The sequence below is a fragment of the Trichomycterus rosablanca genome, chromosome 5, assembly GCF_030014385.1.
Source record: "Trichomycterus rosablanca isolate fTriRos1 chromosome 5, fTriRos1.hap1, whole genome shotgun sequence".
Classification (NCBI taxonomy): Eukaryota; Metazoa; Chordata; class Actinopteri; order Siluriformes; family Trichomycteridae; genus Trichomycterus; species Trichomycterus rosablanca.
Window position 1 is genome coordinate 18,919,691 of NC_085992.1, and position 25,368 is coordinate 18,945,058.

The 25,368-nt window shown below is 39.9% G+C and overlaps 1 protein-coding gene across 4 annotated transcripts in view; it reads right to left on the minus strand.

The window, feature by feature from the left end:
• The window catches only part of macrod2 (mono-ADP ribosylhydrolase 2), a 1,284,034-nt gene extending 1,269,476 nt beyond the window's left edge, over window positions 1–14,558 (minus strand). For all 4 annotated transcript variants that reach the window (XM_062994956.1, XM_062994957.1, XM_062994958.1 and 1 more), the window contains exons 1-2: window positions 14,388–14,558; window positions 1,981–2,088 (exon numbers count right to left, since the gene is read on the minus strand). In XM_062994956.1, the coding sequence (XP_062851026.1) occupies window positions 1,981–2,088; window positions 14,388–14,424 (145 nt within the window). In that variant the 5' untranslated portion in view covers window positions 14,425–14,558. The remainder of the gene's footprint in view (window positions 1–1,980; window positions 2,089–14,387) is intronic.
• Between the last annotated feature and the right edge of the window lie 10,810 nt (window positions 14,559–25,368).

The window sequence follows — 25,368 nt, forward strand, 5'->3', positions numbered from 1 at the left end:
TCTGGAAATGGGGTTTGTAAATGATGTTTCACTTGTTATAGATTTTGTTGGAAATATTTAATTTTACATATGTAGCTTATTTAATCTAATTTTAATTCATCCAAATTAAACTCTATAGGTCACCCAAAGAGGATGGGTTCATCTTCAGAATCAGGTTCCTTTTAAGGTTTCCTCCTTGTAATTTTTAGGAGGTTATAACTTGCCACTGTTGCCCTAGGCTTGCTCATCTGGGGTGTTTGGTCCTGGTATCTGTAAAGTTGGTTTAAGACAATGTCCACTGTAAAAAGCCAATCTGAATATATATACATTTTAAAACTCTGAGAAATTAAAGACACTTAGGCCAAAATTAAACTACAATGTTGCAAAAGCTAATTTTATCCTAATGAAAACTTTTCAAAGTTGTACAACCCCAAATCAGAAAAGTTGGGACAGTATGGAAAATGCAAATAAAATAAAAACACAGTGTTCCTTACATTTACTTTTATTTGATTGCAGACAGTTTGAACCCAAGATATTTCATGTTTTATCTGCTCAACTTCATTTCATTTGTTAATATACCTCCATTCCTGCATTTCAGGCCTGCAACACACAATTTGGTTAACAAACTATTTAGGGCTAGTAATGAGGTGAAAAAACTAAATAATGATGTGATTCCAAACAGGTGATTGTAATCATGGTTCGGTACAAAAGCAGCATCCGGGAAAGGCTAAGTCTTTGATGAGCAAAGATGATCAGAGGATCTCCAGTTTGTCAACAAATGTGTGAGAAAATTATTGAAATGTTTGAAAACAATGTACCTCAAAGAAAGATTGGAAGGGATTTGCATATTTCTCCCTTGACAGTGCATAATATCATTAAACAATTCAAGGATTTGGGAGGAATTTCAGTGCATAAAGGCCAAGGGTGCAAGCTGAAGCTGAACACCCGTGATCTTCTATCCTTTAGACGGCACTGCATCAAGAACTGCCACTCAACAATATCTGATATAACTTTGTCAAGCACTACAATACAGAGTTACATGCACAAATGCCACTTAAAACTTTACTGTGCAAAAAAGAAGCCTTATGTTAACCATGTCCAGAAGCAGTGTCAACTTCTCTGGGCTCGGAGGCATCTAGGATGGACCATCACACAGTGGAAACGTGTATTGTGGTCAGATGAATCAGCATTCCAGGTCTTTTTGGAAAAAATGACGGACCAAAGATGAAAAGGACCATCCAGACTGTTATCAGCTACAAGTCCAAAAACCAGGGTCTGTCATGGTATGGGGTTGTGTCAGTGCGCTTGGCAAAGGTCATTTACACTTCTGTGATGGCAGCATTAATGCAGAAAAGTACATTGAGAATTAGAGCAACATATGCCCCCTTCAAGACGTCATCTTTTCCAGGGACGTCCATGCATTTTTCAACAAGACAATGCAAAACCACCTGCTGCACACATTACAAAGGCATGGCTGTGGAAGAAGAGGGTTACGGGTACTGGACTGGCCTGCCTGCAGTCCTGACCTGTCTCCAGTAGAGAATGTGTGGAGAATTTTGAAAGGAACAATGTGACAACGGCGTACTGTTGCACATCTTAAGACAAAACATGAAATATCTCAGGTTCATACTGTCTGCAATCAAATAAATTCAAAGTAAATGTTTTTTTCATTATTTGCATTTTTCATGCTGTCCTAACTTTTTCTGAGTTGGGGTTGTAATTGCAAACAATAGATTTGCAACATAAAACTATTGTTTTTTATTTTTGGTGTTTGAACCTTATTTTCTTCCTCATTAATTTTGACATATTAGTTTATGTGTTTAAATATATATCTTTTTGTTTGTTTGTTTTTAAGTACAAAGTGAAGTGATGTGTCATTTTAAAATGATTATATGCCCTGTATGTAAATGATAATAAAACCTTAGATAATAAAACCAGGAGTGGTTGAACAATTGTTTGTCTTCACTGTATGAGTTATTGTTTAGAGATTTATTCAGCTACCTTTGTCTGTGCCTGTGGTGTGCTCTTTCCAGGTCTGTATCTTGTCCAGGGTCAGATAGTGGTCAAACTCTTTACGTCTTTCCTCCAGTGTAAGACTCAGCAAGCGCTCTGCAGGACAGAAAACAACTGTAAGAATTACAAATGCCACAATACCAGTACACTAATGTATTTGCAACCTTTATATCCATTTAAAAGGCTACGTTAAGCCTTACATGAGTTTAACAATCCAAGCTTATTATAGTTTAAGCTGATTACAATTTAACAAGCCTTTGCTCATCTTTTATTCAGTGCCAATAGAAAATACCCATAATCTAATAAAATCTGCCTTTTGTCACATTATACCATAAAAATGAATGTCAAACCTTTATTTACATATTATAATCTAATCATTATTATAAGCTGTATTTACACATTAAAACCCCTATCATGCAGCACAGTGGCTCGGTGGGTAGCACTGTCGCCTGTTCGATTGACAGGTGGAACGGTCCTGAATGGCACCACCAACACCTTACCAAGATTGAACCACCCTTTCAAACTTGATGACCAAGCCATGAGTATATTAATCAAACAAAGCTAACAAGAGGCCAACAGCAACCTTGAAGGACTGAGATTGTTTAGTCTGTGCACATGATAACAATCCTACAAGCTTTACACAAAGATGGCCTGTATGGCAGGGTGGCGAGAAAGAGGCTACTCCTAAAAAAGTGTCATGCTAAAAGTCTTTATGGTATGATGAGACCAAGATTGAACTTTTTTGGACTGCACTCCAATAAGTATGTTTAGAGAAAACCAAACACAGTGCACCACCAAAAATACACCATACATATCATACAGCATGATGGCATCATTATGTAATAGGTGTGTTTCTCATTAGCTGTAACTGGGCAATTGGTTAGGATTGAAGGGAAAATGAAAGCTGCCAGGTACGTTTAAATTCTTGAGAAAAACATGCAGCGCTGCACCTGACAGATAAAGTTGGGCAGAAGGTTCACCTTCTAGTTTGACAAAGACCTTAAACACACAGACAAAAAACATAGCAGAGGCTTAGGACAGAAAGGTGAATGTTCTTTAGGGACCAGGTCACTAACTCTGATCTGTGGATGGATTTGAAGAAAGCAGTGCATTGCCGGTCACCACGAAATTGGACTGAACTCGAACAGTTCTGCAAGGAAGAATGAGCAAATATTCTTCAATCTAGATGTGCAAAGCTGGTAGGGACATATGCAAACAGACTGAAGTCTGCAATTATAAGAAGAAGAAGAAGAAGAAGAATGCCTTTATTTGTTATATATACATACACTGATCAGCCATAACATTAAAACCACCTCCTTGTTTCTACACTCACTGTTCATTTTATCAGCTCCACTTACCATATACAAGCACTTTGTAGTTCTACAATTACTGACTGTAGTCAATCTGTTTCTCTACATACTTTTTTAGCCTGCTTTCACCCTGTTCTTCAATGGTCAGGACCCCCACAGAGCAGGTATTATTTGGCATGGTGGTGGTGTGCTAGTGTGTGTTGTGCTGATATGAGTGGATCAGACACAGCAGTGCTGCTGGAGTTTTTAAATACCATGTCCACTCACTGTCCACTCTATTAGACACTCCTACCTAGTTGGTCCACCTTGTAGATGTAAAGTCAGAGACGATCGTTCATCTATTGATGCTGTTTGAGTTGGTCATCTTCTAGACCTTCATCAGTGGTCACAGGACTCTGCCCACAGGGCGCTGTTGGCTGAATATATTTTTGGTTGGTGGACTATTCTCAGTCCAGCAGTGACACTGAGGTGTTTAAAAACTCCAGCAGCGCTTCTGTGTCTGATCCACTCATACCAGCACAACACACACTAACACACCACCACCATGTCAGTGTCACTGCAGTGCTAAGAATGATCCACCACCCAAATAATACCTGCTCTGTGGTGGTCCTGGGAGAGTCCTGACCATTGAAGAACAGCAAGAAAGGGGGCTAACAAAGCATGCAGAGAAACAGAACTACAAAGTGCTTCTATATGGTGAAGCTGATAAAATGGACAGTGAGTGTAGAAACAAGGAGGTGGTTTTAATGTTATGGCTGATCTGTGCATACAGATGTACAGTACAAGGAAATTCTTTTTTCGCATATCCCAGCTTATTTGGAAGCTGGGGTCAGAGCGCAGGGTCAGCCATTGTACGGCGCCCCTGGAGAAGATGGAGTTAAGGGCCTTGCTCAAGGGTCCAATAGTGGCTGCATAGCAGAGATGGGATTCAAACTCTCAACCTTTAAGTTGATAGCCCACTAGGCTACCACTATGGCTGTACTAAATCAGGGGATTGATTTCAGAACTGTTTCCTTTCTTCTCATTACTTGAAATGTGTACAGAAAGCTTGACAAAGATTTTTGTAGTTACTGTTTTAACCTCTTGAGACCCTGCGGTCACATATGAGGACATTACATTTTGGCTGTGTTATGCCTTATTCCTTGACCTGCTAAACTTAGACCGATTGTCCCCATTAGTGGACACTTTTGTCTGCCATCTAGTGGTAGCAAAAGTCCTAGAAAACTAATAAAGTTTGTTTGTTTCTTTATTAAGATTTTAACATTGTGTTTTACACTTTGGATACATTCATGACAGAAACGGTAGTTACTCATTACACAAGATTCAGGTTATATCAAACACAGTCATGGACAATTCAGTGTCTCCAATCCACCTCACTTGCATGTCTTTGGACTGTGGGAGGAAACCAGAGCACCCGGGGGAAACCCACACGACAACATGCAAACTCCACAGAGAAAGGACCCGGACCGCCCCATCTGGGGATCGAACCCAGGACCTTCTTGCTGTGACAGTGTGCGACAGTGCTACCCACTGAGCCACCATGCCACCCAACTAATAAGGTTAAAAAGAAAAGGAATAGAAAAAATGCATTGAAAAAATGCATTGAAAAAATCAAAGCTCAGGTCTCAGGAGGTTAAATGGGTTTAAAGAAAAAAACAAATTTCATGACTGCAGTTATATAAAAATAAAAGAACCTCTTAGCAAACATGAAATAATCCCCTGTTGCTAGTCCAGATTTGAGTACTGCTACCTGCTGATAGTTCTTGCAAAAATCAGCATATGAATCTAATTTATACAAGTATTTTTTTCCATATTTAGAAACTAGATAGCAAAGCAAATATATCTGGCAATATTCCCAACAAATCAATTTACATTTGGACACCATTCAGAAATAAAAAAACATTTGGATTGGTGGTGAGGAAATGAATGAACAAAGGAACTACTGAAATAATGAATTACTGGTCATAAATACGGTGGCCGAGAAGTGCAAAACAAATTTACATTTCAGAAAACAAAATTACAAAAAAACAAAAACAAATTTACAACAAAAGCAAAAACAAATTTACAAGTGCTCGGGTACCCAGTGTTTGTAAATTTGTTTTGGCATATGTAAAAGTGTTTCAGCACTTGTAAATTTGTTTTCGGCATATGTAATTTTGTTTTCTAAAATGTATATTTGTTTTGCACTTCCCGGCCGCACATTTATGACGGAAAAGGCAGGGACAATAAACCGGAAGTGCGTGTTGCTTACCTGCTGTCAATCAAACTGTTTCTCAGCGATAAAGTGAACGGAGTTTGTGATGGTGACGATAAACAAGGTTTTGTCTAGTTTGTGGAAATCATTTTATCCAGTTGACCCGCTATTGTTTTTCTTGTGGAAAGTTTTGTGCAGATGTTTAGACGTGGCGTGTGCATCTCTATTTACCGTCCGCTCTTCTAAACATCTAAGGAATTCCCACAAGAACAACAAAAGCGAAATAATGAAAATAATTAACACAAAATGGACAAAACATTGTTTATTAGGGACGGAACATGTGATACCGAGGCTTTAAAACTTGTTTCACTTTTGTAACACTGGACTCAGTGTATCGGAGCTTATATTAAAGCAGCATGTGCGGGACTGATGAAGCTTTGTGCTGTGTTTTATCTCACTCACTATATAAGAGACAATCAAACCAGGGTTACCCACCGTCCTGTAACATACACAATCCTGCTTTATCTGGAGACTAAACGCCGCGTTCTGTATTGAACTGATACAGGACGCTTTGTTCCGTATTTTTATCAGTGGGAGACGGTGTGGTGTATAAAACAGAAGGAAACTGCTGCTTAATTCATTATATTAAGTAGTGTTCACTTTTATTCTTAGTAACGTGACATAACCTGTTTAATACACCGCTGTATGTGTAGCACAGTGGGCGGAGTGCGTTGTTTTGCCTAAAATATGGTTCTGACTTATTATAAAGAATGAAAATAATAAATGTTAAACACCATAAATAAAACCTTTGTTCTCATGACTGTGTAAGGTCCCCCCCTGCTGCTATAACCAGCGCACACACACCGTTACTAAGAATAAAAGTGAACACTACTTAATATAATTCCCTCAGTCTCCCACTGATAAAAATACGGAACAAAGCGTCCTGTATCAGTTCAATACAGAACGCAGCGTTTAGTCTCCAGATAAAGCAGGATTGTGTATGTTACAGGACGGTGGGTAACCCTGGTTTGATTGTCTCTTATATAGTGAGTGTGATAAAACACAGCACCAAAGCTTCATCAGTCCCGCACATGCTGCTTTAATATAAGCTCCGATACACTGAGTCCAGTGTTACAAAAGTGAAACAAGCTTCAACAAGCCTCGGTATCAGATGTTCCGTCCCTAATAAACAATGTTTTGTCCATTTTGTGTTAATTATTTTCATTATTTCGCTTTTGTTGTTCTTGTGGGAATTCCTTAGATGTTTAGAAGAGCGGACGATAAATAGAGATGCACACGCCACGTCTAAACATCTGCACAAAACTTTCCACAAGAAAAACAATAGCGGGTCAACTGGATAAAATGATTTCCACAAACTAGACAAAACCTTGTTTATCGTCACCATCACAAACTCCGTTCACTTTATCGCTGAGAAACAGTTTGATTGACAGCAGGTAAGCAACACGCACTTCCGGTTTATTGTCCCTACCTTTTCCGTCAGAAATGTGCGGCCGGGAAGTGCAAAACAAATATACATTTTAGAAAACAAAATTACATATGCCGAAAATAAATTTACAAGTGCTGAAACACTTTTACATATGCCAAAACAAATTTACAAACACTGGGTACCCGAGCACTTGTAAATTTGTTTTTGCTTTTGTTGTAAATTTGTTTTGGTTTTTTTGTAATTTTGTTTTCTGAAATGTAAATTTGTTTTGCACTTCTCGGCCACCGTACATAAACCATCAAAGTAATGATTATTACATTTGATGCTATAATGAAGTATCACTTCCATATAGTGTTGAATTTACAACAACCAGTAGCTGAAGTTTTGTTAACTTTGCTTGTCAAACCAGGTTCAGACACAATTGTCCAGGGTAAGCATGTGAACACAGCTTTAGTCACATCCACTGCAGGTGTATAATAATGTGCTCCCAAACCAGCATGGCTGTGCTCCTGTGGTTCATGAAGACAACACGTTTGGAGTGGATGAACTCAAGTGGTCTAAACAGAGCTGTGACTTTCACCTTAAGAGAGCCAGGCCTTTTATATACACCGAACAGGCATAACATTATGACCATCTTCCTAATATTGTGTTGGTCCCCCTTTTGCTGCCCCATACGCAACAAACTGCGATGCACTGTGTATTCTGACACCTTTCTATCAGAACCAGCATTAACTTCTTCAGCAATCTGAGCTACAGTAGCTCTTCTGTTGGATCGGACCACACGGGCCAGCCTTCGCTCCCCACGTGCATCAATGAGCCCTGGCCGCCCATGACCCTGTTGCCGGGTTACCACTGTTCCTTCCTTGAACCACTTTTGATAGATACTGACCAATGCAGACCGGGAACACCCCACAAGAGCTGCAGTTTTGGAGATGCTCTGACCCAGTGCTTCTAACACACCAACTTTGAGAAAAGTAGGGGGGTGTTAACTCCATATAACTGTCCATGGTTTTAACTGAAAAGTGATGTTCAACAAGATCATGGGCAAACGTTTACAAATGTACAGATTTGCTTTGACTGGCCACACCATCACTAATAATAACAACATTATAAAGTAGCATTAAACTTCTTTTACTGGGCTGCTCGGATAATGCGTTATCCCACAACTACCAAGATCTTAAGCTCTTGGGTTTGAATCTCAGCTGCGCTGACTCATTGCTGGCTGGTCAATACACCTACAAGAAGGATGGTAGATTTAGAGATAGTAGTGCGTGACGGTGCATGATACTGCTCTCTGTGAGACCCCATCTCTGGCAGGTGAAAAGAAGCAACCAGTATCTGCGCACCCTGTATCTAAGGGGGCGCTTGATAGTATGCAGTTCTCTTCTAGGCATCTGCAACAGCTAGGGAAGATACAATTGGGGGATTTGGATACAAAAGGAGACAAAGGAAAAAAAAGAAACTAAAAAAATCTTTTTTTAATTGAGATTACTCTTTCTTCAGGTCACATTGGATTATAGACGCAGTAGTTAGTTACTGAACTATAAATCTTTTAACTTGGTGCTTGGACACACCAAACTAAACACAAACTTCAGTGCAGGCATCCATGTTTCCCCATTTTGTAGCTTCAACCCACATCATAAATTACAAAAATCCAAGCAGTCAGTCATCTCTACTACCAAAAACATTAGTTAATACATCATTAGCAGATAGGAGCATGCAAAATACTCATAACTGTTATGCAATTGTTCAGAGTCTCTGTATAAGACGTTCTTCATTTCTGATTTAAATGGTTTATGTATAAATTCCATGTTCATAGTTTAAATGGATATGTTTCCTTGTTTCTAAATGAAATCATCCAAAACTAGAATAGTTTTTCAGTTTCAGGGGATGGATAATTTTGCATAACATCAGTGTTGTGAGTAGCACATTCTGTGGTGAACTGGTAAACATGTGCTGAGAGGGTCATGCTATCAGGTTTTAGCATAACACTGACTATTTATTAAATATTAACCATTAACAACAGCACAATCAATGCTGGGTGCTTAACACTGTCTGAGGGAGAAAAGTTTGTATGGGGTTCCTTCTCATTGTCACTGTAATTGCAACCTCCGCTGTAAGGTCAAGGTGTCTGCAGGAGTAGTGGAGGTGCACATAAGGCAACACGTAACTTCCCATACTCTAAAAAATCCAGCACTGGCTGGTGTAAAGAAGTGGCCAGCAACTGCACACTTCTTTAAAGGTGCTGTTTTCCTCGCCCAACGTGGGAGGTGCGTCAAAAGAATTTGAAAAAGGAAACTGAAAATGACTAGATTGGTATAAATGGAGGACAAGGCAAAACAGCATTGCTACACTGCAAATTAAGCCTACTGCTTATTTAAAATCACGTCTTGCCCTGAAATATCAGTTTGATTTTCAACTGCGTCACCGCAATTTGTAAACAATAACTTGTTTGTCTAGAATTAGTCATGTTCAGATTACATTAGATAGAGCATTGCTAGCAAATCAGGATTCATGCCTTTGCTACACTACATGGCCACAAGGAGAAGAGGATCAAATGCAGGTCTTTAGGTTACCTTTAAAAGCCTTAACATATCCTAAGTGTATGCGAGTACTGACATGATATTTTTATCGGTGGAAAAGGTTCTGCTGTTTAAAGTAATATTGCATGTTATGCATTTCTAGTTTTAACAGAGGAAGTGAATTGTTCAAGGGTGATATGTATAATAATGAAAGACATATCATAAACCAAACCAATAACAGCCTTATTTTTAAAACATTTGTTTAATTTGGTGGACAATCAATCCAAGAACTATTCAAGTACAGGTACAGCGGTCTATTATAATAACCCACCTCTATCAGACAGCAAGTTTTCTATGGGACGAAGCCCGGGGATGTACTGACACCCTGTCTTGTGCCCAGTGCTTCCTATTTGATAGATAAAAAAAAAGGTTCAATTGCTTAACTGTTTTTAATTGATTTGGTCCCAAACTACATTTTAAATAAGACTTGCATAACTTCAACAGGTGTCCAGAAAACAATCAGTAGAAACCATGCAGGTCCTGCTGTAACAGCTCTAGAAAAGATGCCAACATTGCTAAGTGCACATGCTCTTTTTCTCTTTGTATACAGTTGAATTTAAAAGTTTACATCCAGTAGTAAGGGGCATGTCAAGCGAGTTCAGGGATTGTGCTTGGTTCTTTAGCTGTTCCTTCTTTTACTGAGTGATTGTAAAACACACACACATCTTAAGTGTTTTAAATATCCATAAAGCAATATAATGTCCAATATAATGAGTTCTATAATGTCGTTTACCTTTGGTGTTGACACCCGATTCCTCCTTACTGAGAGACCGACCGGTGGGCTTTTCATTGTCCTTTTTTTTTCTACGAGGCACCTTAAAGCATGACTTAAGTTTGTTGCAATCACAAAGACAAAGAAAAGCTTGAGCAAGAACTTCTTTCTACGATATCAGTCTATAAGCCATTGTTGGTGTAAAATCTGTAGAAAGTATCAACCATGTTCCAGCTTCTAATTCATGACAGATCTAATTTTTACTCGAACCGTACAGAGCAAGTGTCTGTTAGCTAAAGATGGCATGTTGGTTTGTCTAGTTTCACCATGAAACACTGAGCAAAGGGCAGAAATACCCTATACAGGGCACTAATCTATTACAGGGCTTTGGCCATTCACCTCACTTCGCTCTCATACACATGTCTGTGTACATGCTTGGCCAGCTGATAGCAGCACTGAGATTTAAATCCACTCTACCCAAGTGCCTTGTGAACTTACTCACTTTCTTAACCGCTTATCCAATCAGGGTTGCGCGGGGGAAGGGGGGTGCTGGAGCCTATCCCAGCTTTTCAATGGGTGCAAGGCACACAGTAACACCCTGGACAGGGCGCCAGTCCATCGCAGGGCAGACACACATACACTCACCCATTCACCTATAGGGCAATTCGGTGTCTCCAATTTACCTGACTGCATGTTTTTGGACTGTAGGAGGAAACCAGAGCATCCGGAGGAAACCCACTCAGCCACCATGTCAACCGCCTTGTAAACTTCCAAAAAAAATTAGTATTCTTTTTTATTCATAGAGGTATGGTGCAGTTATTCCATTACAAAAATAAACAAGGTTTTAAGAAAAAAAAACACTTTGCGAAGCAACCTTGATACCACCATGATGTGACTTACAATTTGTATGTAAATGTTTGACTTGTAAATTAATTAATTCATTCATTCATTGCCTGTTTTTCCACCGGCTGGTCAAAGTCGTTGTGGGTACAATTTACCAGGTGAAAGGCAGGAAACACCCTGGACAGATTGCCAGTCTATCACAGTGCGCGCACACACATTCACACCTAGGGCAATTTTAGTAGATCCAATTAACCTGCTGCCCACTTGTAGATTCATTCAGTCTAATTACTTAATGTCTAAGGTTCAGTCTATCAAGTACAGTGGACCCTTGGGTTACGAACGGTTTATCATACAAACATTTTGGATTATGAACGATCTTTTTCAACTTAACGTACGAACAAATTTCGGATTACGAACAAGTTTACTCTGACCGTCTCTCTCTCTCTCTCTCTCTCTCTCTCTATATATATATATATATATATATATATATATATATATATACTGTATATACTGTATATATATATATATATATATATATATATATATATATATATATATACAGTGTATCACAAAAGTGAGTACACCCCTCACATTTCTGCAGATATTTAAATATATCTTTTCATGGGACAACACTGACAAAATGACACTTTGACACAATGGAAAGTAGTCTGTGTGCAGCTTATATAACAGTGTAAATTTATTCTTCCCTCAAAATAACTCAATATACAGCCATTAATGTCTAAACCACCGGCAACAAAAGTGAGTACACCCCTTAGTGAAAGTTCCTGAAGTGTCAATATTTTGTGTGGCCACCATTATTTCCCAGAACTGCCTTAACTCTCCTGGGCATGGAGTTTACCAGAGCTTCACAGGTTGCCACTGCAATGCTTTTCCACTCCTCCATGACGACATCACGGAGCTGGCGGATATTCGAGACTTTGCGCTCCTCCACCTTCCGCTTGAGGATGCCCCAAAGATGTTCTATTGGGTTTAGGTCTGGAGACATGCTTGGCCAGTCCATCACCTTTACCCTCAGCCTCTTCAATAAAGCAGTGGTCGTCTTAGAGGTGTGTTTGGGGTCATTATCATGCTGGAACACTGCCCTGCGACCCAGTTTCCGGAGGGAGGGGATCATGCTCTGCTTCAGTATTTCACAGTACATATTGGAGTTCATGTGTCCCTCAATGAAATGTAACTCCCCAACACCTGCTGCACTCATGCAGCCCCAGACCATGGCATTCCCACCACCATGCTTGACTGTAGGCATGACACACTTATCTTTGTACTCCTCACCTGATTGCCGCCACACATGCTTGAGACCATCTGAACCAAACAAATTAATCTTGGTCTCATCAGACCATAGGACATGGTTCCAGTAATCCATGTCCTTTGTTGACATGTCTTCAGCAAACTGTTTGCGGGCTTTCTTGTGTAGAGACTTCAGAAGAGGCTTCCTTCTGGGGTGACAGCCATGCAGACCAATTTGATGTAGTGTGCGGCGTATGGTCTGAGCACTGACAGGCTGACCCCCCACCTTTTCAATCTCTGCAGCAATGCTGACAGCACTCCTGCGCCTATCTTTCAAAGACAGCAGTTGGATGTGACGCTGAGCACGTGCACTCAGCTTCTTTGGACGACCAACGCGAGGTCTGTTTTGAGTGGACCCTGCTCTTTTAAAACGCTGGATGATCTTGGCCACTGTGCTGCAGCTCAGTTTCAGGGTGTTGGCCATCTTCTTGTAGCCTTGGCCATCTTCATGTAGCGCAACAATTCGTCTTTTAAGATCCTCAGAGAGTTCTTTGCCATGAGGTGCCATGTTGGAACTTTCAGTGACCAGTATGAGAGAGTGTGAGAGCTGTACTACTAAATTGAACACACCTGCTCCCTATGCACACCTGAGACCTAGTAACACTAACAAATCACATGACATTTTGGAGGGAAAATGACAAGCAGTGCTCAATTTGGACATTTAGGGGTGTAGTCTCTTAGGGGTGTACTCACTTTTGTTGCCGGTGGTTTAGACATTAATGGCTGTATATTGAGTTATTTTGAGGGAAGAATAAATTTACACTGTTATATAAGCTGCACACAGACTACTTTTCATTGTGTCAAAGTGTCATTTTGTCAGTGTTGTCCCATGAAAAGATATACTTAAATATCTGCAGAAATGTGAGGGGTGTACTCACTTTTGTGATACACTGTATATATATATATATATATATATACATACACACAGTGAGCGAACATTCGGACAGCGGACTGTGTTTTTTCTGTTTTCTTTATATTTTGTAAAATTCTATATTAAAATGGCCATTAGAATGTGCAGAGGAAGTGCAGTGCTGAGAAAATGAACAAATCTATTACATTTGTTGTTGTATAATTATTCCTGCCAGTAGATGTCATTGTATATCAGACAGAGGGGACAGTGAGTGAGAGAGAAGGAAATCGCTGAGTAAAGTATTCTTTCTTTCGTGCAATTACACCTACAAAATACAATACTATTGAAATAAAAAAGGAAATAATAGAGAAATATGAGAGTTATTGTTGTTTCTGGTAGATACATTTTATACAAAAAGAAGGAAATGTATTATGGTGTATGGTACAGCACACGTACTGTAATGAAATGTGGTGTTTTTTATGTACAGTACAGTATTACTGTGTATTGTTTATTATTGTTTATTACAGGAATGTCTATTCTATAATTTAAGATTTAAGGGAAATATACTTGTATTTATAACAAAAAAGACCATTTAAGACATTAGAGAGGTTAGGTAAGGGGGTGGTTTGGGAGGTCTGGCACGGATTAATTTTATTTACATAATTTCTTATGGAAAAAAATACCAATTAAATTTGTAAGTCAAGGGTCTACTGTATTCTAATTCGGATCAAAACAAAGTTCTGAGCATGAACAGTGGTCAGAGGTTTCATTCTGTTCCTCTGTTGCTCTATTCAGTAACCGAGACGCATCTAGTCAGCGATCCTTATCAATAAAGGAATGAAGGTGACAAGCAAATCTAATATATGAAATCAGGAATGTATTGTTCTGAGTATGACAGCACACACTTTCCTAGTAATGCTGACAATCTCAGCTGACAACACCAGCTAGCAGCTTGGAAGCTTCTCGTAACTTCACCACCACGCTGACAGCTCCTGGACGCGCGTTTAAAGGGCTCGGGTGTACCAGGATGAGCTTAGTCTAAACAGAACATGCATGTCAGCTGTGAAACGAAACTGGTGTCAGCCCTGCAGCGAGCGGATCAGCTGCACAGAGCTGCAGTGAGTACGGAGCAGGGAAGACGTCGCTCACCTTTCTCGGTTCTCCACTCCTTTTTCTTTTTGCTCATGGTGCCGGAGTGTGTGGGCTTCTGGAGGATGGGTTTTGAGTTTGACAACCCCAGGCTCACAGCGAGATCGCTCGGAAACGCCAGAGAAAGTGAAAGCGCTGCTGAGCGTGATGCCCGACTTCTGAAGCTGTCAACATAAGAGTGAAGACGGTGTCGCCGCGCAACCTAGCTTGACTGTGGCGTGCGGAGAGATTGGACACTGCAGAGGTAGGAGTGGTGCACCGATTGGACGGTCGGACGTGCACCCGCGATGACAGGAGCACAGCTGGTAATCAGGGCTTGATCGAGCTCAGAAGCGTCGGGTTGTGGTAGGTTAGCAACCGTGCGCTCGTGCGCTAGGGAAGCGTCAGCGGAAATCAAACCGTCCGTTCCAAATCCCCCCTTCTCACGTGTGCACTACAGAGGGTTGATTGCAAAAGCCTCGTGCACCCTACCTAGTGCACTACTTTTCGAATCTTGAGCCAATTGGGATTCAGCTATGGGATTTAACTTCACCTGTAACTACAGATTTAAAGGGCAACTGTCACGTTTGCCCAACTAGAGCAGACAGAGCTCTGTGACTTCAAGTCTGTATAATTAAACCAACACTATTTTTCATTAAAAAAAACAAAGAAAACTGGACCAGTGCTGTCACTGTGACTCCCAAGAGTCAATATTGTGTACAAACAATGTTTGTTTATTAAGATCATTTATTTAACATTATGTTCAGGGGCGTAACTACGGGGGGGCAGGTGCAATGGTGACCATGGGGGGCCCTCCACGACATGAACTCAACCACTCACCTCACTGCCCACAGCGCCAAACCCCCCCACCCCCCACCCCCATTGGCTGCACTCGCCAGGTCGTTATTATTATATTACATTATTTTCGTTAATTAAAATAAAAATAACGCCGCTCAGGTTCACCAGAGCTAGGATCTCGAATACATTGTATCGAATCTAGGCCTGACAGCTATGACAGAGGGGCCACATGAACAACGATTGGCCTGTTGTTCAGATAGGGGCGGGATTAAGCCGGATAGGAACTCTCTCCCAGACTGGTGCGATTACGACCTCTGCTCGCTCGTTGGTAACACCTGCACGGAGATGGGAAAGGAGTGCGGTAGAGGGTGTGGCTCTCCGTACACAGCGCTGTGCTGCACTGCACTCGTCAAGTGTAGGTGATAAGATGTTCGACTGCTGTGCACGTGTCGGAGGGGGCGTGGAGCAGCCCCGTCCTCCTCAATAAGGAGCAGGGACCAGCATTAGTGAGAGGATGATTGACGGGTAGAAATTGGATGCGCTAAAGTGGGAGAGAAAAAGGGGGAAAAAAACGAACAAACTAACAAAAATAATTAAAATAACTAAAACTGTTCATTAAAAATACCAAAGCCAGGAATTTGGACTTTAAGTCTATTGTAGATTATTTTGCTGAGCCCAACTTGTATAAACTTCTGAGTGAGTACCTTTTAATTCATTAATTCATATTCATTAGAATATCATGAAAAAGTTGATTTATTTCAGTAATTCCATTCAAAAAGTGAAACTTGTATATTATATTCATTCATTACACACAGACTGATATATTTCAAATGTTTATTTCTTTTAATGTTGATGATTATAACTGACAACTAATGAAAACCATAGATTTTCTATGGGGTTAAGGTCAGGCGAGTTTGCTGGCCAATTAAGAACAGGGATAGCATGGTCCTTAAACCAGGTACTGGTAGCACTGTGTGCAGGTGCCAAGTCCTGTTGGAAAATGAAATCTGCATCTCCATAAAGTTGGTCAGCAGCAGGAAGCATGAAGTGCTCTAAAACTTCCTGGTAGACGGCTGCGTTGACCTTGGACCTCAGAAAACACAGTGGACCAACACCAGCGGATGACATGGCACTCCAAACCATCACTGACTGTGGAAACTTTACACTGGACCTCAAGCAACGTGGATTCTGTGCCTCTCCTCTCTTCCTCCAGACTCTGGGACCTTGATTTCCAAAGGTAATGCAAAATGTACTTTCATCAGAACATAACTTTGGACCACTCAGCAGTCCTTTTTGTCTTTAGCCCAGGCGAGACGCTTCTTGTTTAAGAGTGGCTTGACACAAGGAATGCGACAGCTGAAACCCATGTCTTGCATACGTCTGTGCGTGGTGGTTCTTGAAGCACTGACTCCAGCTGCAGTCCACTCTTTGTGAATCTCCGCCACATTTTTGAATGGGTTTTGTTTCACAATCCTTTCCAGGGTGTGGTTATCCCTATTGCTTGTACACTTTTTCTACCACATCTTTTCCTTCCCTTCGCCTCTCTATTAATGTGCTTGGACACAGAGCTCTGTGAACAGCCAGCCTCTTTAGCATGTGCAAGGTGTCAATGGTCGTCTTTTGGACAACTGTCAAGTCAGCAGTCTTCCCCATGATTGTGTAGCCTACAGAACTAGACTGACAGACCATTTAAAGGCCTTTGCAGGTGTTTTGAGTTAATTAGCTGATTAGAGTGTGGCACCAGGTGTCTTCAATATTGTACCTTGTCACAATATTCTAATTTTCTGAGATACTGAATTTGGGGTTTTCATTAGTTGTCAGTTATAATCATCAACATTAAAAGAAATAAACATTTGAAATATATCAGTCTGTGTGTAATGAATGAATATAATATACAAGTTTCACTTTTTGAATGGAATTACTGAAATAAATCAACTTTTTCATGATATTCTAATTTTATGACCAGCACCAGTATATATATACATACACAGTATATATATATATATATATATATTGTTGAGAGGGCCCAAATTTTTTTGCAATGGGGCCCATGAGCTCCTAGTTACGCCACTGATCATGTTTTACACTTTGATTACATTCATGATAAGACAGGTACTGTAGTTACAGGTTACACGTGATTCATCAGTTCAATGTCAAACACCATCCCATTCAATTTTGTATCTCCAATTCACCTAATTTACATGTCTTTGGACTGTGTGAGGAAACCGAAGCTCCTGGAAGAAATCCAAGACAGTGCTACCAACTGAGCCATTGTGCCACGCTTACAAACAATGAGATGCATGCAATCTTACGAGTAAAATGCAGCACTGAAATTACAGTTCTTCTCTTGCTTCATACAGACACAGTGACATTTTCATTCATATTACTTTAACCCTTTCATGCATGAATTATAACAACATGAATCAAGATTTTTTTTTTCCAAAATGGTTTAATTTTCCTATCAGGCTAGTAAAACTATAGAATTGCTACAACAAATGCTACCATGTTTTAACATCTACTGGACCAGCTATGAAAACACATGAACAGTCCAATGTGACCACTCGGGTGGACAATAATGTACAACAAATGCTACCATGTTTTAACATCTACTGGACCGGCTATGAAAACACATGAACAGTCCAATGACCTGTGAAAACATGGATTGGTTTGTATGTCAAATCTATTTACGATACGTTAGCAAAGCAGCCAGGGCACAAAGGCACAAGACATTTCAAGCAGATTTACTTGATTTTGTGCGTGTATAGAGCATCTTGGCATCTGTGGGCATTTTTTGCTTCCTTGAGCTGAGGCCAGTAGTTTCCAGGCCCAAATCTGATCTCAGTACATCTCATCTTGGTACAAATGGTACAAAGGACACCTTGTGATTCTCTTCTGTATATAATCACAGAGACGCAAAATTAAACATTTTAATTTAATACTATTAAAAATTGTCATCATAATATGGATTAAGAATAAAATACATTTGGTAGTTGCAATATCCCCAGAATGTATGATGTCCATTAAAAAAAATAAATAAATAATATTTGAACAACACATTGATTGTATTGCTTCTTAGATGTTGCTTTTTGTGCTCAAATTTTATTTACCAACAAGGATGCCTTTTAGTAGTAGATTTTACAGAAATCCCCGCAGCAGATGGAGTTTCTGACATTCCGTCAGCTATTTTGGTGTACCATATGATTTGTTGCACTCACAATTATTGGCCACATGGTGGCGCCCTACCGGGTTGTTTGCTAGTGTCCTCTTAAAAGACTGTCATGCATGAATAACAGTAAAACCTACGCACATAGAAAATAATGACTTAGCTGTCCACTGTAGTGACCACCATGCATGAAAGGGTTAAACTGGAATACTGAATAGGGCGCCAATCCATTTCAAGGCTTCGTCCATCATTGCTCAGAAATAGCCAATTTTGGACAGTGGTAGCCTCGTGGGCTTTGGGCTATCAACTGAAAGGTTGAGAGATCGAATCCCAGCTCTGCCATGCAGCCACTGTTGGGCCCTTGAGCAAGGCCCTTAACCCTCTCTGCTTCAGACTTTGACTCTGCGCTCTGAACCCAGCTTCTATAAAACAAGCTGGTATAAGCGAAGAAAGAATTTCATTGTACTGTGTATACACCGATCAGCCATAACATTAAAACCAGCTCCTGGTTTCTACACTCACTGTCCACTTCATCAGCTCCACTTACCATATACAAGCACTTTGTAGTTCTACAATTACTGACTGTAGTCCATCTGTTTCTCTGCATACTTTTTTAGCCTGCTTTCACCCTGTTCTTCAATGGTCAGGACCACCACAGGACCACCACAGAGCAGGTATTATTTAGGTGGTGGATGACATGGTGGTGTGTTAGTGTGTGTTGTGCTGGTATGAGTGGATCAGACACAGCAGTGCTGCTGGAGTTTTTAAATACCGTGTCCACTCACTGTCCACTCTATTAGACACTCCTACCTAGTTGGTCCACCTTGTAGTCAGAGACAATCGCTCATCTATTGCTGCTGTTTGAGTTGGTCATCTTTGTGATCTTCATCAGTGGTCACAGGACGCTGCCCACGGGCCTCTGTTGGCTGGATATATTTTTGGTTGGTGGACTTTTCTCAGTCCAGCAGTGACAGTGAGGTGTTTAAAGACTCCATCAGCATTGCTCTGTCTTATCCACTCATACCAGCACAACACACACTAACACATCACCACCATGTCAGTGGCACTGCAGTGCTGAGAATGATCCACCACCCAACCCAAATAATACCTACTCTGTGGTGGTCCTGACTATTGAAGAACAGCAGTCAGTAATTGTAGAACTACAAAGTGCTTCTATATGGTAAATGGAGCTTATGAAGTGGACAGTGAGTGTAGAAACAAGGAGGTGGTTTTAAATAAATTAACAAATGAATTAATTCAGTTTCATTTCTGTTTAGTTTTTTTTAGATATTTTATTTGTTTTTAAATATTATGAGCTCATGTGGTATAATGGTAGTGCCTGACTTCCGGGGGTTCCAATTACCCTGTGCTCATAGATACAGAAGGTGTGTGGCATTGCATAAACCTAGCTATTGGGCGAACAATTCATTGTGGCATCGTCTAACAAAAAGCAGCCAAAAGGAAACTGAATACTTTTTTTTTATACATCTACAGTCAAGCCGGAAAGTCTGCACACCCCTTTCACCCTGTCCACATTTTATTACATCACAGACTCATTCTGTAATAGATTGAGTTCATTTTTTGCCTCAAACATCTACACACAATCACCAAAAATTACGAAGTGAAAACAGGGTTTAGAAAATATGCTACTTTATTTTACTGACAAAAATGGTTTATTTAGGGGTTACATATCTGTACACACCCTTAGCCTAATACTTGGTTGATGCATCTTTAGCAGCAATTACAGCTTCAAGGTGTCTTGGGAAAGAAGCTACGAGCTTGACACACTTGTTTCTGGACATTTTTGCACATTCCTCTTGGCATATCCTTGTAAGCTCTGTCAGGTTGGATGATGAGAGTCAGTACACAGCCATTTTCTGCTCCTTCCACAGATGTTCGATTGGATTCAGGTCTGGGCTCTGGCTGGGCCACTCAAGGACATTCACAGACTTTCTCTGAAGCCACTCTTTTGTTCTCTTTGCTGTGTGCTTTGGGTCATTGTCATGTTGGAAGGTAAACCTTCACTCCAGTCTGAGGTCCAGAGCGCTCTGGAGCAGGTTTTCTTCAAGGATCTCGGTGTACTGAGCTGCATTCATCTTTCCCTCTATCAGGACTAGTCACCCCGGTCCTGCTGCTGAAAAACATCCCTACAGCATGATGCTGCCACTGCCATGCTTCACTGTAGAGGTGGCATTAGCCAGGTGATGAGCGGTGCCTGGTTTCTTCCAGACATGACGTTTGGTATTTAGGCCAAAGACTTCAATTTTGGTTTAATCAGACCAGAGAATCTTGTTTCAAATGGTTTGAGAGTCCTCTAGGTGCCTTTTGGCAAACTCCAAGCGGGCTGTCATGTGCCGTTTGGCCACTCTACCATAAAGGCCCATAAAGTGACCCTCGGGTTCTTGCTCACCTCCCTGGCCAAGGCCCGTCTTCCCGATCACTCACATCACAAAGATTTTTGGTGGTTCCAAACTTTTTTCATTTACGAATGATGGTGGCCACTGTGCTCTTTGGGACCTGTAAAGCTGCAGCAATTTTCTGTACCCTTCTCCAGATCTATGCCTCAACACAATCCTGTTTCTGAGGTCTGCAGATAATTCCTTTGACCCCATGGCTTGGAGTTTGCTCTGATATGCACTGTCAACTGTGGGACCTTCTATAGGCAGGTGTTGGCAATAACCAATCATGTCCAATCAATTGAATTTACCACAGGTGGACTCCAGTTAAATTGTAGAAACATCTCGAGCAGTATCAGTGAAAACAAAATGCACCTCAGCTCACTTTTGGTTGTCAAATCAAAGGGTGTGCACACTTGTGTACATATGATATTTTACATTTTGATTTTTAATAAATTAGCACAAATGTCTAAAAACCTGCTTTCACTTTGTCATTGTGACAAAAAAAAGAACTCTAATAAGTCTGTAATGTAATAAAATGTGGAGAAGGTGAAAGGGGTGTGCAGACTTTCCGGCTTGACTGTATCTACATCTATTTATCCGTCTATCAGGATATATATACAGTATATATATTAAAAACCTCACCTCACAAATGTTATTTTGACTAATTGAACCACAAAACCCACAGATTAAATTTAAAAGCTTGTGGAAAGCCTTTTTAAAAGCATAGCTAAAATGTGTGTGGGGTGGGAGGGGTCATGGTGTACTTCCATGCAAGATTAGAAACAGTAACTAAGTTACTAAGGCTTAGATGTTTTGATTTTTTTGTCAAAATTTAATGTACTTGTGTGTGTTTTTTTTTAAATAAAACATTAGTTTTAGGAACTCAAGATCACTGTATTCTATACAGCAGTGATTATTAACAGGGTTCCAGCAGGATAATGACCCCAGAAACATCTAAAACCTCTAAAAGCCCCCAATAATTAATGACAACAAAGCATGGATGACAAACATTCTGAAGTGGCCTGTTATTTGTGGAATAAAACAGGGTAATTATATACAGCTAGACTGTTAGAAAAATAGAAAAATACAACTTGATAAAACTAGATTGAGAGGAAAAAAAGGGAAAAGTATATTAAAAAAAAGAAAAATATATATTTTATATTATTATATTAAATAATATCATTAGTCAAATCAAAATTAAAGTTTATGTTCTATTTGATGTGAAATAAAGAATAATAGATGCAACACACTTTGGTAAGTTTCAACTTAAGACGTAGTATGCAAAAAAGGCCAATAATTTCACAGGTCTGCAAAAAAAATTTTTCAAGAGCTGTTTTGGTTATTCCACGTAATCTTTATGTTTTTGGGTGCGCTGAATCCGAAAATGACCTCCGTTTTGTCATAGGACATCACATTTTCTGACAATTTAGGTAACTATGTTAAATAAGGCAATACCTCAAAATAAATGAGAGTACACTTTTTTTTTACAAATTTTTCATGAAAATCATTTGTTTTAACTGGAATGAGCTCACTAACACACACTAATATCGATTTTTCTTCCCTGTGAGGGTCCTCTTGGTACATTTACGCTTGTGAGTAGCATCTGGAATGTCTCTCTGAAGCATCCAACAGTAGTCTGCCATCATTGTAATGCTCCATCTTCCCTGGTATCTTCTTTCCATCTCTTTAATGTCCTGGTGGAATCGTTCACCTTGCTCTTCACTCACAGCTCCCAAATTATCAGGAAAGTTGTCAAGGTGGGAGTGGAGGAAATGCACTTTCAAACTCATCAGGCAACCTAAAGCTTGAAATGCTTTCAGCATTCGTCCGACGATCTTTTTGTAGTCAGGATCTTTGTTATTGCCTAAAAATTTCTTTATGACTTCTGTAAATGCAATCCACCCTTCTTTTTGAGGATCCATCATGGTATTGATAAACTCTTGATCAGCTATAAGCCTTCTAATGTCTGGTCCGACGAACACACCTTCCTTCAACTGAGAGAGGCCTGGAAACTTGATGACCAAGTATTTGAAGCATTCTCCATCTCTTTGAAGGGATTTTACGAATTGCTTCATCAATCCCAATTTTATGTGGAGAGGTGGTAGTACAGAATTGAGGTGTACGGAATGACCTACAGGGATGGAAGCATGAAAACCACCGTTGTGGAGTAAAACTGCTTTGAGACTTCTTTTTGAAGAATCTATAAAAAGACGCCATTGCGCTGAATCATATCGGATTTTTAATTGACCCATCAAACCTTCGATGCAATAAACCAACTTATCTTCCTGGGCAAAGTAAGGAACGAACTCCTTTTCCTGATGTCTGAACCATGAAAAAGACACTCCTGGCAACAATAAATTCCTGCTTTTGAGCCTTGATCCGAGTAACTCGGCGGCATCTTTGGGAAGATTCAAGTCTCTTACCAAATCATTCATCTCCTCCTGGGAAAACAATTTTGGTCTTGTATCATCTTCAAAGTCAGAACTTGATTCATCATCTGGTTCAGGTATGACTCCATCTTCATCGGAGCTAGTTATCTCTTCCAAGGTAGCAGGGGCCTTGGGTACTGGTATATCTGTGCCATGGGGGATGGGACGAATTGCTGAGTGAAGATTGGGGTATGAAATGGAATGCTTCCATTTTGAATTATACCCTTTCACATCGCATGAACTAAAGTAACAATCGTCACTATGGTTCTTTTGCTCTCACCATACCATAGGAATCCCATAACGGAAAGCTTTTTTCTTACCCTTGAACCAATTTCAGAGGTCCTCAACACACCGTTTGCACACCTTATGAAGCGCCCAAGCTTGATCTCCAAGCTTTAGTCCGAAGTATGCGAAGTATACTTTTTTCACAAAGTCTGTAATATTCAGCTGTTGCTTCAACACTGTATATTCACCACAAATGTGACAGAAACTGTCAGGCGAATTAATACACTTCCGCTGAGCCATAATGCTAATTTTAAGAAACACGGTTGAATAATGACGAGCTAACACAAACTGAGATAAAAAAGTGTGAACAGGCGAGAACCAAGAAAAAACTATTGAATCAAGCCCAGGCATGTCAGAGCCTGCGCGTTCAGCTTGCAACATGTTGATGCTGGTTTCATTAGCTCACTGTGAAAGTTCATTTCTTTGAAAGTTATATATTTTTTGGCATTGTATATCTTGAATGCACTGATGTGAATTAATTAATACTAAATTTGAAGAGAATTTTGCATTTTATGGCAAATCCTGACGTCCAGGATTTTTTTTCAATATTTTTTTTGTTTTCAGCACACCAAAATACATGGAAATTAGATGAAAATAATCAAACAGCTTTTTAGTCGCACACCTGTGTTTGGATAAATAGCCAGTATATATGTCTTCTACTTACTGTAATAAACAATATGTTAAAATTCAACAAAAAGATGTTTATTTTAGCTTCAAGAACCACTTTTACATGCTCGTTTACTCACATTTTTTTGTAAAGTTCTGAACTTCTGAAATCTTGCACCGACAAATTAGGCACAATGTTGGGTGATCTCACTGGAAAGCTTTTATACTGTAGAATGAGGTTATCTATACACACCTGTAAGCCAAAACATAAGCATCACCTGTCTAGCATGCTGTCAAAACAGCTCACACCCACCAACACAAATCTGAAAAAGTTCTGTTGTATCTGGTACCAGGTCATGACCAGCAGTTCCTTCAACTTCTATTCATTATGGAGCATCCTACAGTGCATCCTGGTGCCATTTCTTAAATGATGCATTCGTGCCGGGCCGTCCACATTATCTTGGAAAAAACAGGGTCTGTTGGACCAGTCGACTTTCTTTAGTTTTCATCCTTTATGCTGGCCATGCATGCAGCATTCAACTCATGAACTATTATTAACTACCATCAGTCCAATACAGTGGTACCTTGAAACTCAACGTCAATTGGTTCTGGGAGTGGCGTCAAGTTTAAAAGACGTTGAATTTTAAGGTATTTTTTCCCATAAGGATGTGTGGGAAGCCTGTTAATGAGTTCCATGGTCCCGTGGAACTGCATATATTTTATGCTAATGTAAAATAATGGGGTTGTTTTTGACACTTATTCACTGAAAATAACACAAATATAATATAAAAAACAAAGTTTAAAAGATTTTGAGTTTAGGGGACATTGAGTTACAACGTACCACTGTTTTAAATACATCACATGCACACTTGTTACAAAACAAACATTGTCGTTAGGACAGGGTGATATGACCAAACATTTGTATCACTGTATTTTTTAAGATTTAAAACGTTTGTAACAGTTTAAAACGGTATTAAGCTTTGCTTGGCCCTACAAAATGATACTATATATAATGGAATTAGTACGTGTGAAACAGGTGCAATATATAAGATGTTTATTATTATTATAATATTTAAGTTAAAAAATATAAGTGTTATTTAACTGCTATTAAATTGTTTCCCAACAAAATCCGCCCAATTTGGCGGATAACCGCCCAATCTGGCAACACTGGAACGCGCAGAGCCCGGTGGTGCCTTTACTCGTAGCGCGCCACAATTACTACTAACTACAGTAGTATTAGTACTAAGTAGCAGTAGTAGTAGTACTAAGTAGCAGTAGTATTAGTACTAAGTAGCAGCAGTAGTAGTAGTACTAAGTAGCAG